The sequence below is a fragment of the Sinohyriopsis cumingii genome, chromosome 1, assembly GCF_028554795.1.
Source record: "Sinohyriopsis cumingii isolate HCF-2022 chromosome 1, ASM2855479v2, whole genome shotgun sequence".
Lineage (NCBI taxonomy): Eukaryota > Metazoa > Mollusca > Bivalvia > Unionida > Unionidae > Sinohyriopsis > Sinohyriopsis cumingii.
Genome location: NC_142961.1, coordinates 106,208,166 through 106,228,928, shown reverse-complemented (window position 1 = coordinate 106,228,928; position 20,763 = coordinate 106,208,166). Strand labels below are relative to the sequence as shown.

Below are 20,763 nucleotides of genomic sequence, written 5' to 3'. Positions count from 1 at the left end.
AACGTATGCATTGTGTAAAATACTTTTTTTACCATAGTAAAATAGCTGAAATATGTTTCAGTAGCTAAAGATGCTATGTTCCTTCAACACAACTCTGCCATATCTTGTTTTTTAAAAATGGCTCCTATGTTAAAGATATTAGACCTCCCACTGTGCTGTTCCAGAAATAAAATTACATATCTATGATTTCAACTTAGAATACTATTTGAGTGGTTCTTTCATCATCGACAACTAATGAACGTCATCCGATAAGAAATAAACAGACAAGAGAAATCAACAAAATACAGACCACAATGACCACGCATACATGCCGCCTTATATATGTAATATATTATTATTAGTATTGTAACAAAAATGTAAACCATATGTTTATCAAATTATCCAATATACAGATGTACTATTGCAATACTAATAACTATATTGGAATTAAATAACGAAATGCCACAATTCTATTAAAATTCAAAGAACGTTCAAGTTTTCTTTCCTCTTCTATCGTTCCATCCGGTATGTATACTTGTATGTTTGAGCTTGTAATAAACATAAATAATTTGTATATCAGTACTGCGCCATAAGTAGCTTGCAAAATTAATACAAAATGAATTTTAACAACATCCTACTTATCAATATTTAATGATTCTTGATAAAATGTCTCAAAATCTTCATGAAGTATTTTCTTCTCAAAGCATAAATGTAACTAAAGAAAGGAAAAAAAAAATTGTTTGAATTCGTTAATCTGAGACTCAATCACAGCTGGATGTTTCTTCAACATCAGGGACTTAGACGCCTTTAATTATCACAGGTTTTAGTTTGGCTTCCATTATCCAAAAATATACTGCCACTGTACCTAATTAAAATAAGCTTTTTTAGATTGGTTCTTTCGTCATTTGTTTAGATGTGTGTGTAATTTTATTATTAGTCTCTATTGTCGTTACGTACATCACCATGATACTGAGATTGTATTGAATGCAATAATCATAAAATAAATGTATATAATTTTGCATACCGTTGCCAAGTACCAACGCTCGTCATGTTCTATGAATCTGTAACAGGAACTGTTGCACACTGACCAATCTCGTCCTTGTGCCAGGACTGAAGAATATATGAATTTCAATTAATAGATTATGTATAGAGCGATAATATTTTTGTAATATACTGTATCATAAAAATAGAACGGAGGAATATAGTATTATAGCTGAAATACGTTCCATTGGATATATATATATATATATATATATATATATATATATATATATATATATATATATATCTGTTTTTTTTTTTTTTTGATCAGTACATGTACCTAAATACATGATACAACAGTACACTAGACCTAATCTGTACAAGATTTATATTATTTTATTCTGGTCGCGACTCTAGTACCCTAGCCACTGAAGAACTGAGAATTCAGCAAGCTAGCCACTGAACAATCGCTACTTCAACACTCTAGCCACTGAACAACCGCAACTCCTGTTTTAAAATCGTATAGCTTTCAATCTCTTTTCCATAGCAAAGCTACAGTCTGCATCATTATCATGACATCTATAATTATGATTGTGTCATTGTCTCACCTGTTGATGTAAAGATTGAAGTAATCCATGCTATTAAGAAAATCATGTCTGAATTGGAATGTGCATACGTTGTCAGTTGTGTTTACAGAGAAATATCTTATGAATTGGCGTTCTTTTAAGTGCCAGTGCTTCTTAAAAACTGCCTTGCCTTGTCGAGAAATACTGAAAATGCTCTTTCTGTTTTTTTTTCGACTCTTGTACAGGGAATAGTCAAAACATGTCTTTACAAATAGTTTTTTTCCACATGTACCTTTCAATGTGTAGCGGGTGGATTTGACTTTTCATAACAAAATGACGGAAGGCTACACTAAGTATAACGCATATCAGCCAAACAACGGATACCATGCAGCACCAAGTGGGTCAACAGAGAGATAACATGCGGACCCTAGGCTCGAATTTCGTCGTAGATAATTTGGTTTGATACCGCTTATCGAATGTTCACAAGTTTTCACTACAATTACTACTCTCTGAAGAATACACTGGGCAATTTCGATATCAGTCAAATAACTAGACAGTAAATTAATATTCCTGTACCAACAAAGGACAATACATAAACACAGCAATACACTTTGATTGTTGTTGTGTTCTGCGATTACTTTCATCAATTTTATTTAACAAAGAATGTAAAGAAAAAATCATGTACAATACATACATTCCCCGATCACGGTAGTATGCATGTATGTATGTATGTATGTATGTATGTATGCATGCATACGTAAGTTACGGTCTCACCCATGACAAGGTATAAAGATTACGTACTTCGGTCACATGGAGCATCATCACAGAGCTATTACAGGGCATAAAGTTTGCTTGTTTTGGTCATATGGAGCATCGTCATGGACCCATGACAGGGCATAAAGGCTACTTATTTCGGTTACAATGGAACATCACGGACCCATGAGAGGGCGTACAGGTTGCTTATTTCGGTTACAATGGAATATCATCACGGACCCATTACAGGGCATAGAGGCTGCATATTTTGGTCACATTGGGCAACATGATGGACAATGACTAAGCATAAAGGATGCATATTTTGGTCAAATGGATCATCGTCAGATAAATACAAATTCGCTACAGTTACTGGCGTATTCGTCATCTATATTCCAACAGAGCATTCCAGGTATAATGAGATACAATCTATTGCAGAATGTGTAGGTCTCGTTGCGCTTTCCATCTTGTGACCTTTTGTCTAGGCTTGAGGTCTGCATTCCGTCCAATAAAATAATATATATATATATATATATATATATATATATATATATATATATATATATATATATATATATATATATATATATATATATATATAATTAAGTTTGCAGTCAGGGAAAACTTCTTCCAGTGGTGATATGTACCCTACACTGGCTATCCATATGATCCAGAATCCAACACAAAATTTGTTCTCTGTGCTACGTTTCACTGACGGACTCTAGTCCAACATACCTATCCGACCTCACCCAGGTGTAAACACCATCTGACAATCGTTTACTCACTATTCCCACTATGAAAACAAAGTCATATGGACAGCGGTCTTTTGCATACCAGGGACCAGCAACGTGGATTGCCCACTGAACTAAGACACAAAGACACAGTGATCATATTCAAGAGTACTCGCAAAATTCACTTATTTCGACTGCAAGATCAAACTTAAGGACCTCATAATGTTTCATACCTTGAATATTCTCAGCATGTTTTTCTATGTTTTCTAATTTCATAGTGTTTGTTTTTGTAATCGTATCATTATATATATTTTTTTGTTATAGGTGTAGTCTAATGTTGTAAAGCGCTTAGAGCTTCTAAAGGTTAGGCGCTATACAAAGTCCTGATTATTATTATTATTATTATTATCATTATCATTATTATTATTATTAGTAGTAGTAGTAGTAGTAGTAGTAGATTGCACGTTTGTATGACTTTATAGAACTTTTTATGCAGTCATCCTAAAATAAATAAATAAAAATTAATTGAATTAGTGTATGCGTTCGTAGCGTCAGACACCTCCATGTTCACCTTTCAAGAAAATCTATACATGTGTTCAATTGTTCAGGGTTTCTATGGCGGCATTCCCAACTTTTGTCACATGGTTATATACAGTTATGCAGTATTTCTGAATCACGAAGATGCGTCGCACCAAAGTCATTACAACCAGATTGCATGCCGTCGTTTAAATTCTCACTGTGTGGGACAGGTATACCTAAATTGATTTAATGATTAACAGGGCTATCTCTATATAAATACTCCTTTAGCATATTTATATGGCAAGTTGTTTCTGTTTCCGCTTCTCATGTGTGTTAATTATATAATTTAAGCAATTTAATTTTCTTTGTATTGTATAAGGACAATACAATTTAGCCCGAAGATGATTTTGAGGTATGGGCATGAGCTCCTGAACTTTATCACCAGGATGGATACTCCTTTCATTTGTATTTCTGTCATACTTAATTTCATTCTTGACTGAGCAGACTGAAGATTAGGTCCTGCTACTTTATAAGCTATTGATAATTTATATTTGAAATCAGAGACATAATCTTCAAGTTTAATTTCTTAATCTTTGGTTGCAAAATATTTCTCTTTTAAAATCTTCAATGGTCCACAGACTCAATTCTGTCATATTCTAGATCGCTTTATCACTCCAGAGAATATTCATTATTTCATAGCATAATGTGATTGGCGTTGTCATTCTTGGAACTATTCAGATTTTCATAGCATGATGTAGTTGACGATGTCATTCAAGAGACTATTCATGATTTCATAGCATGAGGTAGATGGCGTTGTCATTCTAGAGACTATTCATGATTTCATAGCATGATGGAGATGGTGTTGTAATTCTGGAAACTATTCATTTTTTCATTGCATGATGTAGATGGTGCTGTTATACTAGAGACTTCAGTTTGTCATAGCATGTTGTAGATGCCGTTGTCATTCTAGAGACCATACATGATTTTATAGCATTGTAAATTATTGTAAATCAGCATGTCTGGATTGAAATGAAAGCAATGTTACGTATATTTGATTTAGTTTATATCTGATTTAATTTGTGTTTGATTTGATTTGATTGTTTGTGGGTTTTAGAATCATTTTATTTTCTTAACATGTCAATATAATGTAATTTTGTTTACAAGGAATTTGATATTTTCCAGAAAATTCAGCTTGACGTGAATCTTTCCATAAATACCTAATAATAGAAACACTTGTTTCTATTTTTGACTTAGTTCCAGGCTTTGATTGATGGTCAAGTAAACAACTTATATTCTCAGAGTAAAATGATTTGACGTGATTTTTATATGTATAAATGATCACTGAATCCTATTTTTCGCAATTACGCATTTCCGAAATTGCGAAATGCTTAGTATTAATAGTAATCTTGGGAGAGAGAGAGAGAGAGATAGAGAGAGAGAGGTCATAGTTTTTTGGCTTTTAAGCACTTGTCAAGTTGTGTTCTTCTGTTGCGACTAGTTTTGAGTTTTTGTGTTATATCTTAATTTTTCTTCAGACTCTTTGGACTCTAAGAGATTAATTCGTTTATCTGGAAATCTTATTGTATTCATACGGAATTCTTGAACAAGTACATTTCTAGAAAATGTTATTTGGAATTCCAAAACCGGAGGAGTAATGATTGCGTTTATACAAGGAACTGTAGACTTCAACACAACACATGTTACAGCATACGTCATCGCCTTCCATCCCAGATTCGTCGTTGGGACTCGAACTTGAAATCATTAGATCATTTTATTAGTAGGACTTCTAAAATATTATTCCTGGATTATTCTTGGACTTTTTTAGGATTTGATTCCTAAAACCGTAAGTTCATATTTTTTAAATTTTTCAGTATTTTTCCGGGGAAATAAATGATTATATTTTTCAAAGCGTGTTGTTTTCACTCTTTCTTGTATTAATTTTTTTTGGAGCCTAAACACATAACATAAGACATGGGGGCTCGTCAGGGATTAGTTTGAATTCTGGCTAGAAAATTTCGGAAAAAAATTGTTTTTTGAAATTTGAATTCCCCTAGTTTTTGAAATTTATAGTGAAATCGACAAGCTTTTTCTAAAATGTCATCCAAAGTGGAATTTTTTCTTTCAAATCCTAAAGAGGAACAATTAGATCTTTACGAAAAATGATGAATTGATTCAACCTTCCAGAAAATACAATCTTTCGGACGTAAAGGCTTCCTTAACGAAACAAGAAATAAGAAATATTTTGGGTCAGTATTTGGGAGAAAAGAATGTTTTGGATAATAGTGCTTTTGTTTTGACAGTAAGACTCTATCAGACTCGGACATAAAAATGAATGAATTAGAATTAAAATTAAGATGGAATTGAGATTGAGGATACTGGAACTTCAGAAAGAAGATCGATAAAAACAAATGCAAATGCAATTGCAATAGGAAAACGAAAAAGAACAATCGAAATCGGAACAAGAAAGAGAAGAAATGAATTTTGAGAAAGAAACAGTATAAATAAAGTTACAATGTTTGAGGCAGAGGATAGAGACAGGAAAGAGAGAAATAAAAACAAATGAATTTACAAGCAGAAGAAAAAATAAAGAAAGACAAATGCAAAAAGAGAAAAAGAAAAACAATTGCAATTACAAAGAAGAACAAATGCATATGCAATTAGATCAGAAAAAAAAAACGAGAGAAAGAGAGGGAATATCAATTGAGAATAAAAGAAACGGAGCTGGCAAGTGAAAAGTTTATTCATACTTGACATACAAATTTAAGTTTTGATCCTGCATAGAATACTAGATTAGTGCCCCTGAAGTAGACAAATGTTTTCCTTATTTTGGAAAAGTTGCTGAAAATTTGAAATAGCAAAGGCAGCATTCGATTCAGTTATTACAATGTGTACTCACTGGTAAAGCTAGTGGTATTTACCGTTCACAGTCAGTTCAACATAGTGGTGACTATGATAATGAATCTTTAGTTCCTGAAGTTTATCGGCAAAATTTTTGAAACTACAGAAAGGAAGCTGCAAAAACTCATTTCGAATATGCTAGAGAAAAAGAGCAGTTATTTGATAAATGGTGAATGGCCATGACAGTTGAATAACATTATGAAATTCTCAAACAACTTATATTACTTGCACAAGTTCTAAAAATCAAGCTTCTGGTAAGCTTGATTAAAATTCCTTGACTCTTCAAACGTGTACCTATTGCAAGAAAATCAGGACACGTTATTTCTGATTGCTACAAATTGAAAAATAGGCAACAGAATCAAGACATACCAAATCGAAATGCTCTTATTTCTAAGAGGTCAGTGCCACGGTCATGTATTGAAAGCAATACATATGGTGGGTCTAACAAACCCAAGTGTGATTTTATTATGGAGAATTATGAACCATTCATATCGAATGATTATATGACTTTCGTGGGTGATTTGGCCAATCCTATACCTATTAAAATTTTAAGGGACACAGGAGCTTCTCATAGTCTTTTATTATCAGATACATTGCCTTTTTGTGAGAAGTCTTCTTCTAATGAGAGTGTTCTTATTCAAGGAGTAGAGTGCGGCTTTATTAATGTGCATCTCCATTGCGTAAATTTGTGATCAGACTTAGTATCAGAGCCCGTGACAGTAGGAACAGTCTCTGTTTTACCCATTGAGGGCATTCATTTATTACTAGGCAATGACCTAGCTGGAGTCAAGTTTGTAATTAATCCACTTGTAACTGACAAGCCTTGGTTGGATTAGAAATTTGATCCAATTGAAAAAGAATTCCTTGATTTATTTCCAGCTTGTTCAGTTACCAGAACTATGGCAACGAAAGCTCGTGAAAATGATGTTGATGATGAAAACATTCCTTTAGCTGACACATGTATTGGACAGGATTTCGATGAGGTCACTTTCAGTCCTTCTTTGGATTAATCAAAAGGTATTGGTCACAATGATCCTCTTTTAACGACTCGTTCTCTTTATTCTAATCAGGGTGATAAACGGCAATCACTTGTCGTCGAAAAGGAAAAAGATCATGAGGTCTCTGTATGTTTCAAAGGGCCATTAGAGAAACTGAAGCTACCGAAGTTCCTGTCTGTTATTTCATTCAAAATGGAATTCCTATGAGAAAATGGAGTCCTCCCGAGGTACCTGCTGATGACAAATGGTCTGTGAACTATCAGAGTGTACTTCCGAAATCTTACAGACAGGAACTACTTAGTCAGGCCCATTAAACTCCTTTGGCTGGTCATTAAGGATCAATAAAACTTTTCACAAGATCTTGACTTACCCTTGTTGGCCAAATCTCAAACGTGATGTTGATAAATACTGTAGATCTTGCCATTAATGACAAATGGTAGGAACACTAAATCAGAAAATACCTAAGGCTCATCTACAATATATCCCTGCCTTCGATGAACAATTTAGTAAAATTATGGTAGATCGTGTTAGTCCCTTACCTAAGACCAAGTCAGGTAAACAGTACCTTTTGACCATATGTGTGCGTCAACAAGGTTTCCAGAGGCAATTCCTTTGAGTGATATAAAATCTAAAACAATAATAAATGTTTTGATGAAGTTCATTTTTACTCAATTTGACCTACCCAAGTCTGTCCGCTCAGATCAAGTATCAAATTTCATGTCTGGAATTTTCCAGCAAGTTATGTACGAATTAGGCATCCAGTAATTCAAATATTCTGCCTATCAACCGGAGAGCTTAGCGGCATTAGAAAGAGTCCATCAGACCTTGAAAAATATTATTCGATCATATTGTTTTGATACGGGTAAAGATTGGGAAGAAAATATTCATTTACTACTGTTTGCTGTTAGGAAATCAGTTCAGGAATCTTTAGGTTTCTGTCCCTTTCAACTGGTTAGTGGGCATACTATGCGTGGTCCATTGTAGTTATTGAAAGAGAAACTTCTTTCTAAAGAAGATACGGAAATTAATCTTCTTGATTATGTTTCTAATTTTAAGTATAATTTGTCAAAGGCTTGAATGGTCGTAAGAGCAAATTTGCGATGCACCCAATCAAAAATGAAGTCAAGATATGAAAAAACTCGAATTGAAAGGCACTTTCAGCCTGGTGATAGAGTCCTAGCTCTCTTGCCAATACCAAACAATCCTGTTCAGGCCAAGCAGTATGGTACCTACACAGTTGCCATGAACATAAATTATTTAAATTACATCATAACTACTCCTGGGAGGCGTAAACAAAAACAAATCTGTCACATAAACATGCTAAAAGAGTGTATTGAAAGAGATAGCCAGGTGAAACATGCAATTAACTTAGTTGTACCTGTCTCACTCATTGAAGATTTATGTGAAGTAATATCGTTGTATTCTACATATATTGCAGTGACAAATCTTCGGAATTCAGAAATTATGAAAGATCTGGACCAGAAACGTTCACATTTGCAAAGAACAAGAAAGAAATGAACTTAAATAGTTATTATTTGAATATGAACATTTATTTCCAGATTTTCGTTGAAAAACGACAATAATTTCATCACGTTGAAATTCTAAATTCCGAAACCTGTTAAACAACACGCGTACAGGACGAACTCTCTCGAACAGGAATACTTAAAGAAAATAAATTTAATATTTGCTCGAGAATGATTTTTTGAGCACAGTAAAAGTAACTGAAGTTCACCATGCATACTTGTTCCAAAGCTAGATTAAACATTCCTTATGTTTACTGATTATACGAAGGAGAATAGTGTGACAAAAACAGATTCATTCCCATTACCAAGAATCGATGACTGTATTGATAAGTTCCGGAATGCCAAGTATTTTACCAAATTTGACCTTCTTAAAGAATTTTGCGAATTCCACTAACGGAAAGAGCAACGGAAATTTCGGCATTCGTGACTCCAGATGGACTTTACCACTATAAAGTAATGTCGTTTGGGATGAAGGGGTCGCCAAGTACATTTCAACGTCTCACGAATATGATTATCTCTGGTCTAGACAATTGTGATGCTTACATCAATGATATCGTCATCTACAACGACACCTGGAAAGAACGTTTAGCAACAATACTGAAATTCTTTGACAGACCCACTGATGCATGTTTGACAATTAAGTTGTCTAAACTTGAGTTCTGCCATGCTAGTGTACCTTTTCTATGACAAACAGGGGCCCCGAGTGCCTGAGTGGTCTACAGCAACCTCCGTTACGGATCACTGCCATCTCACCTCTGTTTGCGTTGGCTCTAGTCTCGGATTCGGCCAATGTGGGTTTGTGATTCTTTCCGGGGTTTTTCCGGGTTCTTCCTCCACCATTAATACTGGCCGCCATGTATAGCCTATCGTGTGTTGAAAAATGGCGTTAAACCCTACAACAACAACAACAACAACTATGACAAACCTTTGGATATGGACAAGTTAAACATACAGATGCTAAGTTCGAGGCTATCTCTGAATCCTCTGTGGGTCTAAATAAAAAGCAACTGATGCGATGTTTTGGGTATGGCCGGATACTATTGAAAATTTTGTTCCAATTTTCCCATAATTGCTGAACCCCTGATAAATTTAGTGAGTAACAAAGACAAGTTCCTTTGGACTGAAAACTGTCAGGAGGCTTTTGATACGTTGATAGCCATACTTAAAATCGCGTCAGTTCTTAAAGCTCAGAAATTCAGCCAACCATTTGAATTGTCTGTTGAAGCAAGTGATGTTGGGGTTGGAGGAGTTTTGATTCGAGAAGATGAAAATGATATTGATCATCCAGTGTTATTGTTCTAAGAAATTAAATAAGCACGAAAGAAAGTATACAACAATCGAGAAGGAATATTTGGCTTTGCTATTAGCATTACAACATTTTTAAGTTTTCCTTAATTCAGCTCCTTCTTCAACTATTGTTTCTAGCGACCACAACCCATTACTTTCATCGGCAAGATGAAAAATAAAATTCAAAGACTTTTAAGGAGGAGTTTGTCGTTAGAGGAATATAATCTTGCCATCAGGCACACCAAGGGAAAAGATAATTTAATAGCATGCGCACTTTCCCATGTATAACAATATATTATTTTATGTGCACTGTGTGTGAGTTATATGAGTTCTTTTTTACCTCACGTATAATTAATCCGTGGTATAAAAAATACTTTTATTCTCGGAGTAAGAGGATTGGTTCTTATCAAGGACATACCGGTTTTGTTTTTATTATTGTTTGTAAATATGATCACTTGAGCCTCTATCTCACAATTAGGCATCTCCAAAATTGCGAAATGCTTAGTATTAATAGTGATGTTTAGGGAGAGAGATCTCAGAGTTTTGAGGGGCTTTTAAACACTTGATGCCAAGTTGTTTTCTTCTGTTGTGACTAGTTTTGAGTTTTTTAGTTATATGTTAATTTTTCTTCAGATTATTTGGACTCTAAAAGATTAATTCGTTTCCCTGGAAATTTTATTGTATTCATACAGAATTCTTGAACAAGGACATTTCCTTAAAGTTCTATTTGGATTTCCAAAACCGGAGGATTAATGATTGTGTTTCTACAAGGAACTATAGACTTCAGCAAAGTACAGGTTACAGCATAAGTCATCGCCTTCCATCTTGAATTCTTCGTCGGGACTCGAATCATTAGAACATATTATTATTAGGACTTTTAAAATATTATTTTGGATTATTCTTGGAATATTTCTGGATTTGATTCTTAAAACCGTAAGTTCACATTTTTTTATTTTTACAGTATTTTCCCAGGGAAATAAATTATTATATTGGTTATTTTTTAAAAAGCTTGTTGTTTTGACTCTTTCTTGTGTTACTGTTTATTCGAGCCTAAGCACGCAACATAAGAGCAATAAACTGATTGGGTTTATTAGTTTGAATACCATGTAATAATAAAATTTGCCATTAACCAAAACTGACCCGGTCTGTCAATAAACGCGTAATAGTTATGATATTTTAAAAGCCATCGGATCAAATTGTGTCTATAGAAGCCGAATGTAAAAACGGGGTAGAGTCTGGTTACAAAATGTACGGTCGAAAGAAAGTAGATATGAATGAAGAAGATTTGAACTTTTGAAACAAACTATGTATCGTGTTATGCATGACAGTGTTATATTACATAATTCCCCTACTTACTAATATCCAATATATATATATATATATATATATATATATATATATATATATATATATATATATATATATATATATATATATATATATATATATATATATATATATATCTATATATATATCTATATATATATATATATATATATATATATATATATATATATATATATATATATATATATATATATATATGTATGTGTGTGTGTGTGTGTGTTCCAATGACTGTTAATTTATTGTCGTCCAAAGAAAACACAACATATTTACCTAATGAGAAATTAAAAAGAAAAATATCTATCTGTATATAAAGAAGCTGCCATGGTTCTTTTCGATTTAAATGCTAATATGCAAGATCTCCTTGACCTGCTTATAATTTGGAAAACATTTTAATTGCAGATGGTATGTATGATAGTGATAAGCTGTGAAACATTCAAACATTTTGTTTTTGGCTTTTGTATAAATGTGTTTAAGTATGCAATTTTTCTTACAGGTGCTTAATAGTTGTCGCGTCAGCGATATGGAAGGGAAGGTAACCTGCATTGCAAAGAATGGGATCATTATATTGGAGTATGTTGTAATTTCTACAGATTTTCGTAACTTTTTATTCATCTTGGGTTGGAGGTAACTGACAAAAAGGAGACAAATCCTCCTCCCAAAATTAAAAGTCATTATTTTAAATTGACAAATATTTGGCATTAAAGCTTTTTTCTTCTTCATTTTTCACTGCAAAAACTTGTTTGAATCGTCATTTAACAAATACAAGTTTACAGCGTTTGAAAATTATGTCTTAAAGAAAATAAAAAGTGTGTAGAGGGCGAGGACCAGTCTTATTATGCATATGTGATTCTTGTATAAATGATGAGTAGCAGTCTTCTTATGAATATTTGCCTCTTTTATCCAGTCAGAAAATAAAGGATGAGTACCAGTCTTCTTATGCATATTTGCTTCTTGTATCCAGTCAGAAAATAAAAGATGAGTACCAGTCTTCTTATGTATATTTGCTTCTTGTATCCAGTCAGAAAATAAAGGATGATTACCAGTCTTCTTATATATATGCATTTATTCTTCTTGCATCCAGTCAGAAAATAAGGCTATTAATAAGTGTTTAATAGCTTTTGTATTTTGCTTTTAAACTAAAAGATCAACTGTTAAAACGACCTAAGCCGATGTGTTTTACAATGATGTTTATGGCGCCTTGCATAAACTTAATTTGATTTATTTTCTATTATCGCCGAGAGGTCTAAATTACTGAATACGCTTTATGGGTTCTGTTTGGTTTAGTAATAGGGACTGATATCGTCTTTCCCTTCATTAAAGCATCTTATAACACGTGATAGTCGATATGTGGATAAATTAATTCAGCAAAAAAAAATCAAACTTTATCCACATTCTTTGATGTAAAGTAAATCGATGTGGAGTTATTAATCATCTCTCTGACAATGAATATATCTATATATATATATATATATATATATATATATATATATATATATATATATATATAAATATATATATATATATATATATATATATATATATATGTATATATATATATGTATATATATATATATATGTATATATATATATATATATATATATATATATATATATATATATATATATATATATATATATATATATATATATATATATGTATATATATATATATATATATATATATATATATATGTATATATATATATATATATATATATATATATGTATATATATATATATATATATATATATATATATATATATATATATATATATATATATATATATATATATATATATATATATATATATATATATATATATATATATATATATATATATATATATATATATATATGTATACTAAGCCTTTATGACAAATTTTAATAGCCATAGCCAACATCTAACTACCCTTGGTAACGCATGCCCAAACTATCGATGGCAAGTATTCTATGAAAAACATGTACATTTATTTTGGGAATAATGATACTGAGAATAATGTAAGTACTTGGTATACTGATAATTTTCATGCTTAACAGTGTTGTATATTATGTACCTTGCTCGTATTTAGTCTAATTAAATTCACATTAGAAAGAGAGTAGCAGATGATATTCATTAATATGAACACATGTTTGATCCTGGATATACAGTGTTAAGACACTGCAGACCTTTATGTACTTGGATTCGATTCCTATCTCGAGTTCCAGCGAGGGTACATGGATACCTATTAAAAGGCAGTGGTTTTGTGTGAGTTTTCTAGCTTAGCTCCATTGAAATGACAACATTATAACAACACAGATGCTGGCAAAGGTACTTAATATAAGCAGGAGGCGGCCATTTTCAAGCCCAACAAACCCAGATAAGCAAACCTCATTGTTTGGCACGTGAAGTGTTATGTAAGTAGACCATGCTGAGATAGAGAAAATGTCAATTTTACTTTCGATGCCATTTTCTGCATTCCAACCATGTCGGGTTTGTAGGTCAAAATACAAAAATCTACTTCAAAAATAAACTCTGAACAATTTCCATATACGTTACCTGGATGACACCGTTGTATCAACGATACAAAACACAAATCCGTGTAATCGTCGCCTTCACCAACCATGTTATGCTACACTTGCAGATCATAACTGAATTTACATAATAATATATTTTTACAATAAATATATTATTAGTAACTGTAGAGTATTAGTAACGATGGAAAAGTTGTCAGAGCAGAAGGAAAGGCCTTATTCTGCAGAAAGCATAAGCTTTCATAATGCCTTCCTCGGTGTCACAAATTTAGGATTTTTATGCTCTTGAATAACACTTTTGCATCACAGGAAGTGCCTTCTCAGACACTAGCAGAAACACGTCCTAGAAGAAAAATAGTTCTCCTCTTTAAAGCAATATACATATGTGTACCATCTAGGAATGAATTTCAGTTATGTCTTCGTGTTGAGGTTAATGAAAGTATTTTAGATAGCTTTATTTAGGAATGAAAGATGATGTCGGAAAATATCGAATTTGGCGGATTGATATTAACACGGATGCATTTCCTTTGCAGTAGACTTTGCTATACCATACCCAGCCACCTCGTGAAGATTGTTCGCGTTTCCAGTAGTCCTTAAACAGATGGAGGGGTCCTAGGTGGCAGTGAGGTCTAAGTCAGAAGCCTTTGCAAATCACTGACATCAACTTTTGTCTACTTAATTTCGAATCTCGGCTCGTCCAACGTAAGTATGTGAGAAAGCTTGACAATAGATTCCAGTGAGTAGCTTCCTGTGTATAGTGTATCATATTCTGAAGAAAATAAATAGCGTTAAAGCCACAAAGCAAAACCAAGCCTTAAACAAGTGGATTTCGATACAACTTGAAATGCTGATTTTTCATAAGAATCATATGGACATTATGAAATCGTGACGAGAGTGTCAGAAAACGAAGAAAATGACACGGTATCAGAAGTAGGGGGCGTAAAGTATACCTGAAATCGATTGCAAAATGCTACATGCTCTTTATTGCTATATCAGTGGTTTGAAAGGCTACCGTCACAACATATATTAGTTTTAATATTTATTACGTTTAATATGAGGAGCAATATATACATTCATATCAAGACAAAAAAGCATTCTTTGGTCAAAATGGTATAGGTTGATTAATTATTCGAACAAATATAAATTCAAATTTAAGCACTCTGGTATCCACTTTACATTGGTTCGTTTTGCACTTTGATTCCTAGGATAGGATGGTTCCTTCCAGTTATGATAAAGTAATTGTGACGATTTACACATTCGAAACGATTTTTATCCGAGAAAGGATTCATTCTTGTGTAGTCCGTATCTGAAAATGCAATAATAAGGTAAAATTTCACTGGCAGTTATATATAAAATGAACTAAACTATTTATTCTATTTACATTATCGACATATAAATTCTCAAAGTATACCAGAAAACCAAATTTAGGTGTAGAAAGCAAAGATACACAAACTTAATCTTTCACACACACACACAAACACACACACCGAGGAGTATGCCTATCTGGATACACAATCTCTTCATCAGGGGAATATGCTTGATAATTTATTATGTCTTTCTATTTCCTACTCAAAGACTTTACAGAGAATTAAGAATTTTAGCAATGAGAAAAAAAGAAGGAATACGAAGTACTTGTACGTTTACGATTGTTACTATTTTAAGTTGTCGCGTTTTAGATATATCAATATTAAACCAATAAACAAGATCAACATAAAATAAACGGACGCGATTTCTTATTCCTAATTGGAAGAACATAACTGTCAATCAAGGTTGGTCCCTTTGTGAAGTGTTACAAACTTTTATTGTAATACGATGAAATGAAGCTGTAAGCTTGCAGGAGAGAATGACTTAACAGATAACGTATTTTATTCATAATAAAGTATTTTATTCATAAAAAAATTTCTATCAATTTGTGAGCATATTTGTAGTATTTCGATATCGAAGACGTAAAATGTGCAAAACACCTAGAAACTTAAAAAAGTTATTGACAGCGTGATCAGAAAATAAATAGAGGCTGAAGAACATGATGAAGTAGACTAGGAAGATGGAGTGCTTGAACCTAATCATGTAAAGAAAGTTCAGGCTTATAAATGTAATCAATACACTTACTCATCTTCACAAATGTAAGCTCTATCAACTTGAAGAGTCCAATGCTGTGGTCAATACCATTGGGCTCCCCAGACGCCCATGAGAAGAAGTTGATGTTTTTATTACTGGATAACCAAATCCACCGATGCAGTGCTGCATTGTAATAGCCATCAATCCAAAAACTCGAGAATCTGTTGAGCTGTGAAATCGTGTAAATACGATCGACACAAAGATGAAACGAAATCAGTCAAATAAATTAAAATTGAAAAATATAGAGAAATGCATTGATTCAAGTGCTAAATGGAAATGTCAGAATATTAGTCACGTAACCGAGAAACTAAGAATAAGTCATCACTAAACGTAGTATATATATATATATATATATATATATATATATATATATATATATATATATATATATATATATATATAGATAGATATTCTTTATCTATTTACGACCTCAGAGTTGTTGATTTTATGTCTTAGATATACAATATATTTGAATCAAAGAAACCCCAATAAATTTACTATATAACTTTAAAAACGTAACAAAATTACTCTTCGCGCTCATGACGCCCTACGGCCGACAAAAAGAAATAATCTTCTTACAACTGCTGACTACATCAACACATTAACAAATTTTGCTTTTAGAATATATTTACAGATTTAGTAATTGTCAAGTTATGTCCATGCCATTTACGTTATAGTGTCTTTTCAGCGTGTCCCTTAGGAACTGAAATGATCCAGCATCTTCAGTATGTTCCAGTTTCATGCCATTTTGATAGCAATATTGCTGAATATAGATATGGATGGAAAGATCTAAGACAAATTTGAAAAACATAAATAGATTATGAATCGTAAGGAATCAGGATGTTATCGAGCTCTTCACATGTTACATGTCCTTCATTTATACAAATGATTATTGTACTTGCATTCTTTATTGACGTTTGTTCGATTCATGTGTGTTTAAATTAGAATACAAGGAATATTGTCACTTAATGTAGGTATAAATGCTGTACACATTCGACGGATTTTGTCATTAAAGAACATACATATAAGTAGTGAATGGGGCCATTTTAGCGACATTGGGAATTAGCATTAAAAACACCCCTCGGTCACTTTGGCGATAATGGAAAATTTAACATTACGAAAACCCCTGGGCCACTTTAGCGACAATGGGAATTAACATGGGAATAGATTTTGGGCTTGTCTAGGGACAAGGGAAAAATTTTAACATGTTAGAAAAAAGCAATTTTAGGGACAAGGGTAATTTAACATGGGAATACTGTGTGGGCCTATCTAGGGACAAGGGGAAATGGAACAGGGTCGGGACCCTATTTTAATACGGTCCCGACCTGATGGGTCTATGGAAAGGGAACAGGCAAAAAATTGAAACAGGGAGGGGGTCTCTATTTTTTTTTAAATTAAAAAAAATATTAAAAAAGGGGGTAGGCAATTGAAAGTCTATCTCTTTTCGAGAGATTGGAGTGGCCCTGAAAAGGGCCTTTGGGTTTTATGTTAATATTTAGATATATTAACATAAATAGCACCGGATTGGTCTTCTTCTTGTCCTTATGCTGCGCCTGACTGCAGGACCGTAAATCAGGACTCTTTTCAGGCATCCTTGACGTTCTACATAGACTCTTCTCATCCACAGGCTGGTGTCGGTCCTGTGGATAACTGTCCAGTTGGATCGGACATACATGGGTATGTCCGTCCGGAATATCATCGAAGACACAAGCTTAGAAGACTGAAAGTCGGTCCACATGTTGAGACGCCGATAACAGGTGAATCAATGCAGTGAACTGCGCTTATTTATAGGTAGAGGAAGGATTGAAACGGATTGAGTTCATTGACTAATCCAAACACGCGTTACAAAATTCAGTCAGCCCACGTCCAATCAGAAGAGAGCAGTCTGTGACGTCACGTGGTCTATATAGATTCGCTAGCGCCTGTGCGTGGTCAATTCATGCGACAGTTTTTCAACATGACGGAAACTCAGAAAACGATAAATTGGGGTGCACCAGCAGTGGAGACCGCCCAAGGGAACCCGGACTTACTTTCAGAAGAGGTGAATTGGGATTTTGTGGATTTTTTTACCTCGCAAGAATTTGTTCTGGAACCTTCGTCACCTTCTTCATTACCGCACGTGGAGAATTTTAGACAGAGACGGAAAGAAGAATTGGAGAAATTTTTACAAACAGCAAAATGAAGCGAAACAAGCTTTTCTCCTACAGCAACAACAGCAAGAAGAAGAGGTAAGAAAAAAACAACAAGAAGAAGCAGCAGCAACGAAACAAGGGTGTGAAAATCAAACGGTCACGGTACTGTTAGACATTTTAGCGGAGTTAAGAAGTCTGAAACAAATGTATCAGGCTTCTTTATTACGACCGAAGAGAATACGACGACACGCCAACCCTGTAACTAAGCCAACCGTGCCACCCTTAGTGATTTCAACCAAATCATCATCATCATCAACAGTACGCAGTCCAGAAGTAGTAGGCCTTGGCCGTGGCAAAGGCTTAAAACAGTTAAAGTTGATTGCTTAAACTCACCCCTACACCAAAAACCAAAGGCCCTTTTCAGGGCCACCCACGTCTCGAGATCGACTTTCAATTGCCAATAACTAAAAGAAACAAAAAAACAACAAAAAAGTGTTTGAGTGTACGTTCTTATTTTAAAATCAAAACCCCAAGACACTTACCATTTATAATTAATTTATTCTTTTATCAATATTTACAATCCAATTCACAACATAGCACTTTAAAAAGTTCATAGACTTCTTCTGTCTCATTGTTTACTCTCTCTGTTTTTTCAATTTCTTCACAGTTACAGTCTTTTCCTCTTCTTCCTCCTCACTTTCTTCCCTTCTTCTTTTCTTCTCCTGTTTCTTTTTCTTCACCTGTCTGCTTTCTTCCTCTTCTTCTTTTTCTGAATAATCCCTCTCTTCTTCTGATTCCTCTTGTTTCTTTTTTGGGCAATCTGGAGACCAGTGTCCTTTTTCTTGACAATGATAACAGGTATCTTTAATTTTGTCTTTTCTAACCCTTTGTTTCTTTTTTCACGATCTGGACACTCTGAAGACCAATGTCCTCTCTTCTGACAGATATAGCAAGTATCTTCACTTTTATCTCGCAAGAAAAGAGAGTAGTCCGAAGGCTGGTCTGAAGAGAATTTTCTAATGACCCCTCGCAAAGCTCTGATGAAACGTTCGATTTGTGTAGTCTCGTCCATCGTTGTGCTCGGTTAGAGAGTGAAATGAATAGTGAAAGGACAAGACACACACCCTTTTATATACGCTGGTCTGCCATGACTATAAATTAGTCCATGGTGTTTAAACTTTAGTCATTTGACGTTTTACACTCAAGATGAAATGATCCAATTCATTTGAGAAGAAAGAAGAAGAAAGTAAGAGGCAGAAACGCTATCTATCGCATCTTACCAGAGATGAAGTCTTGCCACAAATTCATGCCAGTGATATTGAAGAGGACATGAGAGAACCAGAATCCAAACCCTCTAAACAAAGTTCACCACCCTTAGTCAACCCTGAAAAATAATATTCCATTCGAGAGACAGAAAAGCGCTCCTCTAGAAAATTTAGAACTACGACTTACTAATACACGGTGAAATTTAAAGATTTCAAGTCCGAAGTACCGTTAGAGAAAGCAGAAGGGTTCATCACCGGGGTGTGGGATTCTTTACTTACCACACTCAAGCGACAATGTCAACCCAAAGAAGACGATCGCTTGAGACTTTCCATACAACACGACGGTTTGAAATTCCCTGTTTGGATCGAGTTTAGTAGCCCTGCAGAATTGACCGTTTCCAATTCCATGGACAAGATTCAACACGTGCAACAATCCAATGACCAGTTTGACATCACCGATGGAAAGGCCACACTGGACATGACCCACGTCTCTCCTCCTCAAGGGACTGGCCGCAAAAAGATGTTATTGGTGAACGACCTTCGCAGCACCAAAAAGAGTCTCGTCCGAATTAACAACCCTCAAGACCAGATGTGTTTAGCCAGGGCTATCGTGGTGGGACGAACATATGCTAACAAGAATGACACGGCAGAATGGAAAAGAGCCTGGAAAACTATTCAAAAATCAAACAACGAAGTGAAGCAGTACTCCTGTTACAACAAACCGGCCTGTCCAAAGACACACCTTGTGGCATTCCTGAAATGCATAAATTGCAAGATGTCCTAGCTCCACGCTACACATTGAAAGTGCACCCTCAAGAAATGCGTAGGCCTCTGTTGTTTCGAGGGAAAGACTTTAAGGATGGAAAATACGTTCATGTCTATTATCACGATGACCATTTCGATACCATTACCAGTATCACCGGATTCCTGGGATACAGATATTACTGTGAGAAATGTGACTATGGCTATAACAATCGAGAGCAACACAAGCATTGTGGAGCGAAATGCTCAGGATGTTTGGCCTCTCCACCCTGTCTGAGCGAAGGACAAGAACCAGTGCATTCTTCAACTTGTCTGCGCACGTTTGTCAGCCCTGCCTGTTACCAACAACATTTGAAGACGCAAGGTTCACAGAAGAAATGTGCTTGTCAACTCC

The 20,763-nt window shown here is 34.1% G+C and overlaps 2 protein-coding genes across 3 annotated transcripts in view; both read right to left on the bottom strand.

Moving 5' to 3' along the window:
- The window catches only part of LOC149807512 (C-type lectin domain family 7 member A-like), a 171,080-nt gene extending 169,416 nt beyond the window's left edge, over positions 1-1,664 (bottom strand). For both annotated transcript variants that reach the window (XM_089967373.1, XM_089967364.1), the window contains exons 1-2: positions 1,569-1,664; positions 1,004-1,089 (exon numbers count right to left, since the gene is read on the bottom strand). In XM_089967373.1, the coding sequence (XP_089823499.1) occupies positions 1,004-1,089; positions 1,569-1,614 (132 nt within the window). In that variant the 5' untranslated portion in view covers positions 1,615-1,664. The remainder of the gene's footprint in view (positions 1-1,003; positions 1,090-1,568) is intronic.
- The window catches only part of LOC149807511 (perlucin-like protein), a 414,808-nt gene that overhangs the window by 256,670 nt on the left and 137,375 nt on the right, over positions 1-20,763 (bottom strand). The window lies entirely within an intron of this gene.